The sequence below is a fragment of the Pinus tabuliformis genome, chromosome 3_2 (assembly GCF_031772625.1).
Source record: "Pinus tabuliformis cultivar Carrire ecotype Pingquan chromosome 3_2, CPIR1, whole genome shotgun sequence".
In the NCBI taxonomy this organism is placed as follows: Eukaryota; Viridiplantae; Streptophyta; class Pinopsida; order Pinales; family Pinaceae; genus Pinus; species Pinus tabuliformis.
In genome coordinates this window covers 578,688,688-578,706,149 of record NC_142302.1, presented here as the reverse complement: position 1 = coordinate 578,706,149, position 17,462 = coordinate 578,688,688, and the positions used below count along the sequence as shown (strand labels likewise).

The window sequence follows — 17,462 nt, the reverse complement described above, 5'->3', positions numbered from 1 at the left end:
GTTTCCTAAGTGTTAAATTAATGTAATTATTTAGGCTTTTGAGTGATTTTAATGAAAATAGGAATTAATTAAGTATTGTGAGGCATATTTGTAAATGTTCTCGAATGTTGGAGAATAGGAGAGATTTAAGATAGTTGAAAGATTTGGGAATCAGTTGTAAATCCTAGAATAGGAGTTGGTTTCATGATTTGAGGAACTAGGGAGGATCCTTAGGGATAAAGAAGAGATTTTAGGATTTTGGTGAGAAGGTTATGGATCTAAACCAGGAAGTGGTTATAGAATCCTTTTGTATAAATGTAAGCCTAAAAGGCATAGAAAGGGATTAGATGGTTAGCTAGTTAGGGGTTAGCTAGTTAGGAAACAGAGGTTTGATTGTAAGCCTATGAGCAGGTAGAAAAAAGAGGCCACTGATTAGAAAAACAAGCCAGAGAGATAGAGAGTCTCATTATGTAATCATTTGTTTATATATATATATATATATATATATAGATATAGATATATATATATATATATATACAGAGATTCAATTCTTGAATTGTTTGACGGTGTGTATTGATAAATCAAAGGGTAAATTGTGTGTGAATTAGAGTTTCGACATAGTATATGTATGCAGGTGGAGTTCGAGCAGAACACAGAGTAGTGTGAGGATGAAGGATCGTGTTGGATCACTTGAATCAATTTGAAGGATCACAGTTGAGGTTCAGGAGTGACAGTGATTAAAGTATGTAGAGTAAGTCGTAGAGGGAGTTGTGTTGCAAAACAAACAAAGACAAGAAAGCTTGGAGAAGCCCGAAACCAGAGAAGAACCTTGAGAAACCACATTAAAAGAGAGTAAAGAGAAGGACAAAGAAATGAAGCGACGATGCGCAGGAGCCGTTTGATCTATAAGATCAATGAACGAGGTTGAAGGAGATGGGTGACCAAGACTAAGTCGCACAACATAAAGTAAAAGAGATGAATGGTGGAGAGTAAACCAAAGTGCTAGCAGAATACAGGAGCGGTTTCCTTAGGCGGAAGTGGTATTAGTGCAGCATCAAAACCGTAAGTGGTAAGTGAAAAATGGACCCGATAAATTTTATGAACCATATCTTAATTCAGTTGAAGTCTAGAGGTGATTGGACCGTCTGTTGAATCCGTGATTGAACGGATATTGCATGCTAAGAAAGCACAAAGGAATCTTTGAAAAATGGACGTGATGAGAGTTTATGCAGTGGGGTTAAATCTTGTTGAGATCCAGTGATCAGGACCGTCCATTGGTGGTCTGATCGGATGGATATCGCATGGAGAAGGTGTGCGCAGGTTAATATGTTGAGCGGAACTGATATGGTTATGGACGTGAGTTAAATTTGTTTGAGTTCCGGAATATGAATAGAGATGGCGCGACAACTGTTGATCTGGTGGAGTGAAATCAAAGGTGGAGGTTGAACGCGATAAAGGTATGCATCGAATGTGCAAAGGTCGTGGAAAAGTGGAGTATTTATATTATGCGAGGGTTATACTAGAAATAAAGTGGATTAATGAATTTGGGTTGAGTTGAGTTTAACCAAAGTCTTTGACCATGGTATGATTAAGAGCGAGCGGATAGGTGGAAATCAACCAGAAGGTTATGTAATAAGGTTTAAGGATTAACCGAAGTTTATGAAGGTTGAGTAAAGTTCCGCTCAAAGGTTAATGAAGATTTAGACTATTAAATAGTCAAATATAATGTTTCTGCATGAGGTTTAATTAAGAAGCCTAAAGCCTTAATTTGTGAAGGTTTGACTAGGTAGGGAAATTGTAATTCCTAGGACATAATATATTATGCAATTTAGATGCATACTGTGGGTTGAACCAGCTTAGGCTGGCATCATTTTACCTTGTAAAGTCATCTAAAACTCACCACTGACTTGTCTGCTGGTCTTGGGACCACTTCCCAAACACTGTTTCTGATAATGAAGTCATACCCCTCAACCATGGAATCAACCCATATTGTTTGTTGCATTGCTTCCTCAAATGAGGATGGCTCAATCTCTACACTCTCGCTCATCAGATCCATGCAACTAGTGTATCGATATGGTGACCTCCTCTTCCTTCACTGTGATGTGGGTGATCCCACATTCTCTCTAGAATCATGCATCAATTTATCAGCCTCTTTGGTGTGCTTCATTCCATATTTGGAAGTCTTTGCATGAGTGGGTGCTTCCACTCTCTGCTCCTCTGCATGTGGCTTCTCCACATCATCCTGAGGTTCCTCCTTTGGAGCTAAAAGTTCCTATTCTACATGTAACTGAAGCTCCCTCTCAAGGGAACATCTCATGGCCTTCTCTTAATCGAAATTCACATCTCTACAAACCATTGTCATCATGTTGGATGGCAGGTACACCCAATAGTTGTGAGGTGTATCAGTATACCCCACAAAAATTCCCAAATCAGTTGTTGTATCTACATTTTTCTATGCATGCTTGGTAACACGAAAGTAGAATGATGAACCAAAGATCTTGAAGTGTTCCACATCTGGTTTCTTACCTAAAAAATCTTCTTCTGGTGTACTCATCCTGAGTATTCGATGAGGGATTTTGTTCTACAAATAAACAAATGTGTTGCATGCTTTAGCCCACAAGTGCAATGTTATATCCTGAACATGTAAGATTTCTCGTTCCGCTCACAAAATACTTATTTTCTTCCTTTCATCCACCCCATTCTGTTGTGGGTTACAAGGTGCTATTAACTCCTATTGAATGCCTTTTGATGCACATAAGTTCTTGAATTCATTTGACACATATTATTCATCGTTATTTATTCTGGGAGCTTTAACTTTCATGCCAGTATCTTTCTCGACAAGTGTTTTAAATTCACAAAATTTAGAAATTGCCTAATATTTCTTTTGCATGAAGAAAATCCAAAACTTATGGGAAAAATAATCAACAAATATTACATAATATTTGTGCTTGGTTGTGGATGATATCAAGAATAGTCCACACACATCTGAGTGAACTCGATAAAGGATCACTTCCGCTCAACTGTCTTTATCATGAAAGGAACCTTTGGTGTACTTCCCCAATTTACACCCTTTGCATGTGTCTCTCTGCTCTAGTGTACCCTTGGGAAGTCTTGTAGAAATTTGTTGCATGATCTTCAAAACTTTGTGGTACAAGTGACCTAATATTCTATACCACAAATCACCAATGTATCAGCGCTGTGCCTTCTCTACTTTTTTGCTCAAAGCAATGGAATCTTCTACATCCAATTTGTAGAGGTTATTCACTAAAACCACGATTCACTTCACCTGTCCTAAGGCTATGTATCGAAGGAAATCCTTTCCCTTACTAAATGTCAAATCGTAGCCACGGTCCTCCAACATGGCAACTAAAAGCAAATTCTCCTCTAAACCTAGAAAATACATGACATCCTTTAATTTGAGGGGAGAACCAGACTCCCTCTGAAAGGTAACTATATTGATGTCGGTCGTGCTATACCTCCTATCATCACCCATCTCTATGTGCTTCTGGAGGTCCTTCTCCTCTAAGTCATTGAAGAACTCTTTGTTGTCAATCATATGGAATGAGGCTCCACTATTCAGGTACCACACACTATCCATCACCGATGTCACCATGCAAGTGATGAGGGTGAAATCTAGCTCGAATTGTGAAGAAATAGCTTCACCTGCTGCTCCTCCTACGCGGGGGCTTCACTAACAGAGAAATATCATACCCCGTGCATTCATATTGGGGGATATATATTGAGGAAAAAATGAAATAATATATTAAGCATATAATAGGGGGTAAAGGGTTTTTATATTAGGAGTTACAAAAAATGGAGCTCAAAGTTAATGAAAAAATATAAAGGGGTATAAAAAATGTTAACAAAAAAATGGATACCTACAACATCTAGTGATAGTAGGGGTTTTTTAAATTGGGAAGGTGTATTGGGTTCATATTGGTAGGGGGTTAGATAATGTGATTTTTAGAGGTATTTTCCAATATGTAGTCAAATTAAGGGTATTTTTTAGTATACCACGAACGCACGCGCTATGTCATAGGTTCATTCAGTGAAGCCCTCGTGTCCTCTTGAGGGCTTCTTACTAGACTTATTTTGTGGACACTTTGTGGCATTGTCCCATCTCATGACAGTGAAAACATTTAATATTTGACATGTCCTTATTCTTTCTACTTTGACTAGAATATGAATTTAAATGGGATGAATTCCCCTTCCCTTTCTTCATCTTCCCAGCTAAGGCATAGTTCTCCTCATCATCATTCTTGAATGAGGATCCATCTCTAGTGTTCCATTGGATCTCTTCTTGTACCAAGTTGGACCACAATCGTTCCCACTCTGGTAGCTTATCCCCCCCCATTAACTAAGTCTTAGTAGTTTTACCAGTTATTAGGAAGTCCTAGAAATGCTAGGCTCTCCAAATTTTCTTCAGCAAGTGTAACACCGACACTTCCAAGCTCATCCCGACATTGGGTGAACTTGGTCAAGTACTTTGGTATTGTATCGTCCTTCTCCATCTTGATATTTCTGAGCTTTTCCTTTAGTTCCAACTTCCTATGGTCACTATTGTTTTGAAATAGGTCAGTCGAGGCCTTCCACATTACAAATGGAGTTTCCTTACCGTGGAGGTTCTAGACAATATGATCTTGAACTCCTTCTAGGATAATCCTTCTCGCCTTTGCCACAAACTTTCTCCACTCTGCCAGATCTTGAGCATCAGTTGTTGGAGGCTTAGGAATATCATTGTCTCTGAATTTCTTAAGCCCGTTGTCTTCAAACATTACCACCATCTTGTCCTACCAAGAAATATAGTTCAAATTTCCCTCAAGGGCATATTTGAGCCTCAATCCATAGAACAAAATCTTGCTAACTCTTTAGTATGACAATGAAAATTTGATTTCTCCTGCAAAAGACAAAAGCATATTCTCCTCTTCTATAGTGATTTCATATTTGATACCATGTATTAATTCCTTATAGATTCAAATTTCAGATTGTAATATGCTAAAACAATTTACTTGAATCTACTCTACCCATCAGCGGAAACAATAATTGATCGATAAAATTAAGAAGCAGAAAAAGGAAGAATTTAATCATGCATAACACAATATTTTTCTAGGGAAAGCAACAACTAAAAACCCCTTTTATCTATATATTTCATTAATCAAAAAATTTGAAAATATTACAATGTTTTTCTCAAGCCCAAGCAAACTCTACACTATGACAATCTATCTCACTGCTTCACAAGCAAGCTCTAGCCAATACTTATCCAAATCTGCTGCATTCCAAGCTCTTATTCCCTTGCGCAGTTTCCTAGGGAATTAACCCATATTTAATTGGGAAACTACTCATCCATAACTACACAATCCATCATTAGGCCTTCCTCTGATTGCATGCATCATTGGTTTAATTTGGATGATTTTACCACTGATAATACACTGTCCATGAACTTTAATCTCAATTGGGTCTTTCTTTGATCTAACATGCATGAGTTAATTTTGAGTGAATCTTTAGTTTACTGATTGAGAAGTGTTTGATGCACCCCACTACTAGATGTCCCACTAATTCCTCCATCATTTGGAACTAGTTTAGCTGAATTTAACTTAGTTAAACTGAATTAAATGAGTACAAGTCAAAAGAACTCAACCTGGGCTCCTAAAATTTAGGAACCACTCTACATGAAATTAGATAGACTCCCAAATTGAATGAACTAAGTCAATTAAGTCAAATTAACTTAGTTAACTATTACAAGTTGCTATGAGAATTAGAATTACAATTTAATTCAAAGAAAAAATTAAATTAGGATTTTCTTGTTGCATTTTTCAATAAAGAATAGGATCTCGGTAATAGCTTTGACCATTTTGGGATCAAAATTAATTCCCCTCTTTGCAATTATTTACCCCAAGAGAGTCCCTTCTAACACACCAAATATTGTTTTCATGGGATTGAGAGAAATACCCCATTTTGACACCACTCAAATATTTGCTTCAGATGATGTACATGATCTGATCTTGTCTAGGAAAACACAATAACATCATCCAAATAAAAAACTACACTTTTGCTAATCAAGCCATGGAAAGTGATATCCATCTCTCTTTGAAATGTAGCAACAACATTGATATGCCCAAATGGAATACACTTAAAGGTGAATTCCCCACTTGGTCCTGAAGGTAGACTTGAGATGATATGGTTCTGCTACTAGCACTTGATTTTAACCAAAAAAACCATCTAGTAGAGAGAACATCTCAGACCCAGATACTGTTTGGGGGATTTGTTCCTTGGATGGCACTAGGTAACTATCTTTATCAGATTTAGATTGCGAAAATAAACAAATAAACTTATCTCACCAAACTTCTTTCTGAGTGGGACCAAATTTGAAACCCAAGTGGAATATTTAACTTTAAAACTGATCTGAGCATCCAACAACTTCATCAATTCCTTTTGGATTAGTGGTTCCATCATAGGATGGACTTTCCTTAACTTCTGTGAAAATGTTTTACCCCTTCTTTGATGGGAATGACATTTTGGATAATACGAGTATCATATGTCTTTAAGTCATCGTATGTCCATGAAAACACATCATGGTATTGTTTAAATAAGTGAATGAAAACTAGTTGTTCTTGTGGAGAGAAACATATATTGAAGTTTACATACTTCGAATCTTCTTGAGTTCCCAAATTGACTTGTTCACATGACAACTTGGTGCTTTGAGTCTTAGTGTTGATTGGTCCTCTAAATCGGTTTTGCAGGTCATATATCTTTTCCACGAGCACCACACATTTGGGCATAGTGTTACCTTTTATTGCATTAGATGCCTCCTACAAAGTCTTGTCATGCTCATCCTCTTCTATGGCATCATCTTTAAATACACTTGCATTAGACATGAAATGCAATATCTAGTGGTTGTCATTGAAAACACAAAAATTAGTGACATTATCAGGCACCGATGGTTTATATATAATATCAATAGAAAAACCATTTCTTAACGATGAAATTTTAGTGGTTGCATTTGCTGCAACATTTCTAAGCCTAGGAATAAAAATAATATTAAAGTCTTTGGAATAATTAATCAAACGGAATGCCTCATGCTAGTAGTTTTTTAGATTTAGTGAAACACAGTGGATAGTATCCCCTACCTTATGAGTGATCACTTCTAAGTCACCAATTACCTTGAGCAACTCTACCTTTACATCGATGGCTTTCTTTAGTCCAAGCACAAGTGCTTCATATTCAGCAGTATTATTCGTACACTTGAACTCCAAACGACATGATAGGACGTGCTTCTTATTGCATGGGTCTATGAGTACACAACTAGCTCTATAGCCATCCCACCTCTTTAAACCATCAAAGTATAGAGTAAAAATATTATTAGCTCCTAAATTACTTCCTATACTATTATTATTAATATGCACATCTATATTACAAGATACATTAGCACCATACAGAGTAAAAGGAAGGAGCTCCAACTGTGTATCGAGTGGGATGAGTGATCGATGTACTTGATTACGCTCGTGATAAGTTTCCAATAAGATCTTTAAATCTACAAAAGAAACAGGCTCATTATGACCCTCAAGCGGTGTCAAAGTTTATTTCATGTATGCTTCACTCACCACTAGAATTTGGTTGTTTCTGCCCTTTTATGGAAGCCATAAATGTGACCAATCTGTAGCAAAATACCTTTGTAGTTTACTAGACCAATCTCTACTCAATAGTACGCCATAGGCTTTGGGGATGTGCACCATTACAATATTTTTACATTGGTGTACTCAGTGATCAGATGATAATCAAATAAGAACATTCTTGAATTCACCAATAAACTAAATAAGGGATCTATCTGATGAATAATTTGTGCATCGGTTTTATCCCATTTAGCATTAATTTTCTTAGCAATGGATAATGGCTTCGCGTTCATAGATGCACCAAAATAAACTAAAATGGAGGGCATAGAGTGTTAGCATCTAACGTGACAACATTAACCACAGATTCAAGGGCTCTAAAAGACTTACCATACACCTTTTGAGAAGATGAAGCTTTATCACCTGATGAAGGCTATGACAAGTCTTGGACAAGCAGCTCACATTGGTTTGCTATCTTCGCGAGCTCAAATATGGAAATATTATCATGAGCTATCTTCAAATCTTCAAAAATATTATAATCAATCATTTCACTTTTAGCACGAAGTGTTGAAGTGTCTAGAGGAGTGGATTTTTTTAACACTTCTAGCACAATATACTTGTTTTTTCTACTAGGGGAAGTGTGCTTTAAATTAGTAGCATTTTCATACTTACATTGTGCATTTTGAGCAAGGTTGAGTGGTTATGAGATCCTTCTTAATAGTTTCTCCTTCAGTGTCTGCCTCGTCACCTCTTGTTGATAAACATGCCCTTTACTCCTCAAACTATATAAACCATTTTGTTTCTAAAGGGGGGGGGGGGGGGGGGTTGGGGTGGGGGCGCTTCACTTTGTGGTGGTTCTTCAACACTCTTCTTATCAGCATTGAGAATATAATAAAAATCTTTAATCACATGACCAACACTTGCACTTTCTTTAGCCATTGTAGGTTCATCTATTACTTCTATTTCCTCAAATTGCTCATCTGCTAGTATCGTGTCGACAATGTGTGCGGCTAGAGCATTCATGTTGTGGTTCCACTATGGGCATGATTTCTCTGAATATCATTCCTAATGGAAAGATCAATTGTTATCCATTCCCATACTTTCAATATTCAACACAACATTCGAACAATGAGTAGATTTAGTCGGATGATTGTTGTTGTTGTTATTATTCCTTTTGGATGGAAAATACTTGGGGGGCTTGCTATTGGTAGAAGTTTTTCTTGAAATTCCCTTTATTTCTGAAACTTCGTTGGTGACTAATTTTAATGTCCTGGCCAAGCTTTCAGTATCAGCAAAATTTAGCCTTACTCAAAGAAGGCTAAGACTTCTTTCCAGTCTCCTAGGAGTCTTTAGACTCATCATCATGAGTAATAAGTCCAATAGCACACAAGTATTTCTCCATGATGATTGCTTCTACAAAGTTTAGAGCCAATGTCTCTTTTGAAGCTTGTTTAAAAAGGGAGGAGATGTTCATGGGAAAGGTAGTTTTATAATAATTAATAGTTATTGAATCGTGAGGTTGTGTGCTTGGGGGAAAATTGTTCAATATGTAGTTGAACTTTTGATTGAAATCTTTGACTTTCTCATTTTCCCCCATTTTGATGTTTCTGAGCTCTTTTAATAACATGACGGGAGTCTTCTCATCATCGAATTTCTCCAAAAGTAATTCCTTAAACTCCCACCAACCATGGACTAAATTAACAGGCAGACTATGGTACCATGTTGTTTCTCTATATTTTAATGTGAAAGGAAAAATCATGCAAGCAATGTCATCATGTCGTACCTCTAACATCCATAGGTGGATGTAGAAATCATCAATATGATCGTTTGCCTTAGTATTTTTGTCTGGATCAAAATTTGATAATAGCTTCTCCGAATGCCTGTGAATTTTATGAAGGTTATCCAAAAGAGCAAGAGGCCCTTAGTCCATCCAATCCAAGTCCTAATTGGCCATGTCTTCTTCTCTTGGTTCCTCCTCCTTTTCATAGTCTGACGAACCTTCTCCTTCACTGCTTAAATCGCAATTAAACTAAAAATCAACTCTCGATTGTTCTTCGTAAAAAGGAACAATACCTTCCTCATACTCTTCGTTAATGAGTGGAAGCGTATCTTGTTGAACTAACTCTTCTGAAGACTCTTTTAATTCTTCAAGAGTGTCGATAGCCAAATCTTCCACTAATGCCACTAATACACCATTACGAGTTGTTTCTTTCCTCTTAGGATGATGTAGGAGATTATGAGTAACAGGGAGTAAGCCGATAGCTTTTGCAGTCTGATGGGTTATAGGTCAAATCTCGTAGATTTGTTCATAGATAACCTCGTAGGCCAACTCCGGATGGGGCTTAGAAGACCCTCCTACTTCAGGAATAGGAGCTAGAATGGTGCCTAGAATATTACTTTCTTTTCCTGAGGATGAATGATTAGGATGTGTAGAGTTGTCAACCATAAAAAATTGATTTCCCTCCTAGCGCCATAATGTTGATAGTGCTGCATACTGCCAACATATAGGGGATCTCCGTGATATGCTGTCCCAATTAGAACTCACACCATTTGGTGTAGGATTTCTATCAGGAATACAACCCCACTATCATTTACTTAAAGATATGCCTTGCCTTAAGCAGTTAGCACGAGAGATAAGTGCACATGTGCTTTTGAATGAGTAAGAGAGTGTGTTGTGTGGAATGTTCAATTGTCAATGTATCAAGGTTATTTTGCAGAGAGGGAGAGAAAGTGGTTCTCTTAAATAAAAGTAATAGTACTAATCTAATGGAGACGCACACACACACATAAGAGGAAATTGTTGGAAATCAAGCGTAATAGTTCACATAGATGCCACAATCGCTAAATCATTACAACTCATTTCCAATAAGTTAAGCACAAAAGTCACCAAAATAGTTCAATTACTCTAGCACGTGTGAAAGCCAACATGAATCACAAACATTAGAAGAATAGTCTTAAACTATCCACAATCCATGCACGAAAATGTGCTGGCAAAAATGGCTTTAGGTATTAAGAAAAAGTTCCAAGATACATAAGTACAATGAACATCACTAGCTCTAGTAGTGGAGCATTAGAGTCACTACTTGCTCCCCAAAAGTACTAACTCTATCTCTTTAATGCCTATGGGAAGCCAAGGTTAAAATTCCTTTGCATGGGACATGAGGATCCTTTTATAACTTGAGGCATGACTTTCCATATCCCCGTGACTCTTGACCTTCCAATTTCTAATGACCTTCGGACTTCTAGAACCTTTGAACTTCCAAATGACCTTTAGAATTACATATGGATCTTGGTATTACATGTCTTTTGGACTTCTATACATGGTTCTTTTGTCCATACATGACTCTTCGACTTTCACTTATTTTTCTTTACAATGATTACATCATTACATAATAATTTCCACATCATCATGTGATGTGGTCGTGATAAGTCATTATCATTGATGACTTGGACTCATAGTGATTGATGACATGGACTTTCTTCAATGGATGACATGGCTACCACTTATGTGCTTACTATTGCATGCAACTTTCGATCGTTGATGTATCCACCCTCCAAAGGGTCTTTGATATCATGGATACTTTAGGATGCTTCGATCATCAAGGCTTGAATTTTTTCTTCATTCTTTAATGCTTCCTTTATTTGCCTTATTTTCTTGATCTTCTTCATGCGTGCTTTCCATGTTGTTCCTAAAACACCTATAACTACAATTGCTCATGGAAAGCAACCATGATATTGAAAAATATCCTATTCTAACATGTTTTATGCAGATTTTATGTTTGTATCTCAGTAGTGTGCTTGGGAGGAGCAAAGAGAGCTTTTAGGTGTAAGGGCGCACTTCAAAAGGTTGAAGGGTTGAAGATAAGAATATTTAAGGCTTTAGGATGTGCTCATGTGCTCAAGAGGAGAGAGGAAAATCAAGGGAGGGCAAAGGGTGCATGTCTGAAGGATGAAGGATGATGGCTTCCCAAGTGTGTTGTGTGCTTAAGGGATACAAGGAGAGCACAGGGTGCAGAGCTAAAGGATGAAGTGAAAGGCTTCGAGGTTTCAAGTTGCACTCATGTGCTAAAGAAGGAAAATGAGGGTGCAGGGTGCATTGTTGAAGGACGAGGCTTCAAGGCTTAATAGTGTACTCATGCACTCAAAGGGCCAAGGAGGGAACAAGGCACATTACTGAAGGCCGAAGGAGATAGCTTCAGGTCTTTGAGGTGTGCTTATGTGCTCATGGAGGCACAATACTTTGATTCGAAGAAGTGCGCTCAAAGGAAGACTTGGTTCTTTAGGGTGCAATTTGGAACAAGGAAGGGTAAGATGATTTAAGAGTGCGTTATGCATTATTGGAGGGTGCATGGAAAATTTTCATACAATGAAGTATTCCCAATCAAGGCTTAAGGGTGCGCTCATTCGCTCCTTGCCTTAATGGATTCACTTTGCAACCAAAATTTGTCTAAGTTTGGAAGATAGAACAAGGGGCAAATAGAATCAGTTTAAACACAAAGTCATGTGCAACACATACCAACTCATCAATAAAACTTAGACAAGCTTTAATAATGATAAATAGGCATCAAAAAACCACTTTACATACATTCCCAATTACGACAAACAAAGTGTGTGCGGCTTAGACCAAACCTGTTGTTATATAATAAGCGAATATGTTAAGACTATGAAATGCACTAAAGGTGTTCTAATCAATTCGAAGACACATAAGGATGATTAAGAACACTTGAAACATATTGCATGACTAGAAACAACACTTGACGAAAAAAGTGACACTAAATGGGACAATGAAGTAGGCTCCAAAATTTGAATGTAGTGAAATTTGGAGGGTGTTGTAGCAGCGACAACAAATCCTTACATACTTATATCTTGTATTGAAATTTCAATGGATTTCTCTTTTCTAAATTTTTCACAAGAGTAACAATGACCAAGAAAAATATTATCAAACCTAAGAGAGTGGGATGATCTTATAAATTTGTTTTATCTTGGAGAAGTTTTAATCCAATGTTGATCAATAGAGTCAACATCATTTATAGACTCCCTATGATTTTCTTCCATAGGAGGCTTGGAGCTTGTGTCTTCCTTGCTTGATGATGCACCTGTATACCCAAGACTGGTTTTATCACCTGATGGTATTTGACAACTAAGAATGTTATCCAACATTGGTGATTTGTTTAAGCTCTTGTTAATCTTATCAATTTCAGCCTTCAATGTTAAAACTTCGTCTTCAATCTTCTTATATTATTCTTCTTTCTTCTTCATTTGGGTCTTCATCACTTCCTCAGTTCTATTTGCTTCTTCAAGATGGACCTTTAAATAATATTTTCCTCATCACGTTTTTCTAGTAGGATTCCAAATTCTCTATTTTTATTTTCAAGCTTGGAATTTTCTATTTCACTATTCTTCAATTCCTCCTTAAGGTATCCATCTTCTTGTTCAGAATCATAATCTTTTCCTTGTCCTGAAAAAGAATGTATTATCATATTTGGTTATTCATCATTTGAATCACTGACCTCTTCGTCATCATGATCATTATCTCCATTCTATTGGGTTATGAAGAGAACTTCTCTTGCATCTAGTTCTTATGTATTGCTTTCATCTAAAGAGCTATTGTGTTCTTTGGAATAAAGATTTTTCTTGTGGGAGGTTTTTTTTTTTTTTTTAAATGGACATCTCTTAGCATAATGACTTATTCTTCCACATTTGAAACATTTAAAAGGTAACTTACTTTTGTGTTTCTCAGTTCCCCTTTCTAGCTTCTCGATGAAATTTGCTTCTTATACATCTGAATCATTGCCTGAATCTCCTTCAACCTGGAGTTCTTTGTTTCGTGTCTTCCTCGTGGCTTTAAAAGTTATTTCTCTAGTTGATGGTCCATCTTTTGTATCTTTTCTCATTGCAACTTACTTACTCATAGTACATGAACTTGTCAACTCCATCATAGGATTAGGAGAAATATTTGAAGATGCTTTAATCATACGAAATGTCTTGAGATCACCTCCCTTGAGATATGATTCCAAACTATCTACCATAGAAGAAATCAAGGACTTGACTAAGATGACAATGGAATGCAAGGTGGTGCTAGGAAAAGAATTTGTAGCTTCTTTCAAGAGGTTTTTGTCTCTTTCCAATAATGGCTAGTAAATATCTTGGGGTTGTAGCCCTTCCAATTTCTAGTTGTAGCAGGAAACCGAATATTGTAGCTTCCTTTGCAATATAAATATATTTTTCATATATATTTTGTGTTCCTTTGATGTGATGTTATTGGTTAATTGTTCTGATACTTAAATTGCTGTGCTTTTAATTCTTTTCTTCGACGAATTGCATTGCAGGCCCCATATAAGTTTCAACTTTGCATCTGAAGTGAAGGTTTGATGTGGATGCCGTGCGATGTCGATGCTTCCATTGTTTAGAAAAACAAAAGAATCACGTGGCAAGTTGGAAAGAACTATTAGTAAATACCTTAGCAAAACTTTTAATGCATTATAACGAAGGTCATGGCATAAATTAATTTTCATTTCATACGCAGAGGTGCACTTTTATGTGAGCTGGATTACTCTATAGAACAAGTGCTGCATGCAGCCGGTAGTCCCTGCCGTAAGCGAATGGCCTCCCTCAAGCACAAATGAAGCCCTTTTTTGATTTGTGCACCATTTCTCGTGTTTTCGGCAAAGAAGCTAGCTGACATCAATTCATGTGGGTGCTGCGCAGGACGATCATACTATCATAATGGTGCTTGTTTTCTAAACAAAAAATGAGTTGTCAAGAAATATTTCAATGATATCTAACAAACCAAATTTGTTTATTTATTATTATAAAGGTTATTAAGAAATAATTTATATGAATAAATATTACATGAAGTGAGTTATATTTTTTTGAAAATATGGTATTGATAAGCGATGTATTGACTCATAGTATTGTAACAAAATCTACTTATAAATTAAATTAAAAATATCCATAACAAATGAAAATAAATTTTAATAGTTAACCTTATCTTATGTTCTAAATTTTATATATGTTTATATAGATGTTTTTTTTAAAATTAAACTGTAAAAATAAGAGCCTTTCAAATTTGATACTGAGTTAAAAGACGCTAATAACCGCAAAATAGGTTATGTGGTCTGAACAAAGATTGAAAAGAGGAGTTTTCAATGCAAATTGATTTCGCACCTTGTGCCTCTCACTATGGTGAAGAAACTATGCCGCTCTTTCTTATGGTGGAATTTGAGCGTAAAAGGGTCCGTCACCAAGATAATAATTCGTAATATAGTAACGGGTATTCGTCTTTCCCAGGGGCTGAAGATCGTCCAAATATAAATGTTTATGAAGCAACATGGTCGGAGTTGATTTAAAACATTGACTCTATTTTATCAGCTTTCTGGTCTATTTTGAACAAATACATTCCACCCTGCAAATTGCAGGTCGAGTTTTAGCAGAGGAACACGTTTTATTTTTTAATTCAATTGTTATAAAACTAGAATAGATTTATGAGAGATTTAATTGTCATATTTTTAAATGTTTTGGATAGTTACTTTATTTTAATTTTTTTAATTTTAAAAAATATATATTTCAACCCGGACATGAATAAAATTTTGACTTTCATGATAAATTGACAAAATTACATATCAATAGTGGATTCGAAAATAAACTTTTCAATTCAACGAAATGAAAATTAATTATAAGTCCCTTAAATCTATGGATATGCTCCTTATAATTAATAATAATATATGAACATATCATTGTTGGTTGGCTTGCATCTATCAGGTGGGATCCCACGGTGCGTGGCTTCCCTGGCACATCTTCTGGGGTTGAAGCTATGTAACCAGAATTGGGTAGGCGATGTGTGTTTACAGGGAGAGGAGGGTTAAACTTGATGAGATCACTTTGAAGGACTCCGAGGCTAACAGACGAAATAACATATTTGGCCATGTAAATTGACCCATCTTCTGTCTTAACCGTAGCACCATGGTTCGTATATTGTATTTCTGTCACCACCTGCAACATCAAAGGTACAAATCTGTCAGAATATTGCTTTGCTCGACAGTCTGTAATATGAAAATTCGATGATCTGTCTATCCTTTATGCATTAATCCACTGAGCTTGTACCTTGTTCAATTTTAGTCGGTCATCCACCACATGCCCGCTGCCAGAATATTGAAGAAATTCTTCTGACAATTTACGGACGATATGTTCGTAGCCTCGATCATCAGCAACCATGAATTCCTTGTCCCCAAATTCGGTGAAAGTCGGGATGGGCTCTACTTCTGTATCAACATTAGTAATTAATAATCAGTAACCAGTCACGATTGCAATGTGTATGTAATTATACCAAAATGAAGATTATGGAAACTTGCATACCTGCCATCTCAAAATCATGCAAAATATAATCTATTGCCAATTCCAATGGCGTTGATGGAACGCTGAAGCATTTCATAAACATAAAACCTTATTAGAGGCTGCGAATTTATTAAAAAGTTATTAATAATGAAATCAAGCCCTGAATACTTACAATTCCTCGGATTTCAATTCTTCCAATGGCGAAACGGAATTAACCACTGTTGAAGCAGCTTCAATGGCCAACGCACGATTAGCAGAATCCACTGCCAAGTCATAGGAAGCTGCTGTAACAGATCCGGGGACTCGAGCACCGCTGTCATACACGAACAGCCTTAAATTAAATTAAATTAAAGGACTGCTTAACGACTAGTACATCATCAGAGCGAGCCATAGAGGAAATTAATGCCTTAAATTAAATTAAATTAAATTAAAGGACTGCTTAACGACTAGTACATCATCAGAGCGAGCCATAGAGGAAATTAATTAGGATTAATACCAGGGATCATATATGTTGAATATGGCATTGCTATAATCAGAATAGCAGGTGCGGAGGCTGTGTTTTTTGGCAAGTTCCCATATGGGATTCATGTTATTACCCCCAACGCCTGCTACCCACCCTGCACCACTCTCTACTGTAAGGCCAGCGAACTCATGCTTCATTAACCGCCCACCGATTCGGTCCGAGGCCTCCAGAATGAGGAAGTCTTTGGTTCCATTGTCTGCGAGAACCTTTGCAGACATGATTCCTACAACCCAAGTTACAGATGACACGGATAAGCAACTATAAATTAAGCGATGACCCAATTTCAGGCACAGACCAAGCAAGCACACTATCCTTCCCTCCAGTTCACACAGTTGAGTTTGGTTACCTGAAATGCCTGCGCCGACTATTATGACACTGCAAGATGAAATCGAGGAATCCATGCTATGCGCTTAAGGAGCTGAATATTTCAATCACTGAATGATGAGAAAATTTGAAGAAGGAGCTGAATATTTCAATTACTGAATGATGAGAAAATTTGAAGAATGGCTTCAGTGTAGATCAAAAGAACTCACCAGAGTTAGGAACGAGTACACAGAGGTGAAAGGCTCCTCGCAGGGTTTTCTGCTTGTGATATAAGCTTTGACAGGGTTCCATAAGCTGTGTAAGCTTGGGTGGTAAACAAGGGCTCTGACAGGTGGTCAACATGCAAATATCTCTATGAAAGAATGTCTAAATTAGGTGTTGGCTTAACGTGGAACAGGCCCCAGAAAGAACTTAGGATAAGATGATATTGCAAATTTTGCCTCCACAGCCTACCACAGCGTACTTTGGATAAGATAAGATTGCCTCAATATTTTTGCATCGGGCAACGTGAAGGCTGCAATAAGACCTCAATTGTTTGCCAAACCAAAAACTTTGGGTAAATTTTTGTTGAATAAAATTGGGAGCATCAAACTTAGGTTAAAATGCGAAAACACAGAAAAAAAACCGGTCAAAGTATCAACCGGTCAAAGTATCAAGTAATGGTAGGTCAACAATCGATCGATCGCTATTACAGG

General features: G+C 36.9%; 1 protein-coding gene across 1 annotated transcript in view; it reads right to left on the bottom strand.

Moving 5' to 3' along the window:
- The window catches only part of LOC149181870 (polyamine oxidase 1-like), a 28,252-nt gene extending 11,378 nt beyond the window's left edge, over positions 1–16,874 (bottom strand). The window contains exons 1-6 of the mRNA XM_089414354.1: positions 16,790–16,874; positions 16,417–16,666; positions 16,093–16,233; positions 15,942–16,003; positions 15,690–15,847; positions 15,360–15,578 (exon numbers count right to left, since the gene is read on the bottom strand). Coding sequence (XP_089270480.1) covers positions 15,360–15,578; positions 15,690–15,847; positions 15,942–16,003; positions 16,093–16,233; positions 16,417–16,666; positions 16,790–16,844 — 885 coding nt within the window. The 5' untranslated portion in view covers positions 16,845–16,874. The remainder of the gene's footprint in view (positions 1–15,359; positions 15,579–15,689; positions 15,848–15,941; positions 16,004–16,092; positions 16,234–16,416; positions 16,667–16,789) is intronic.
- Between the last annotated feature and the right edge of the window lie 588 nt (positions 16,875–17,462).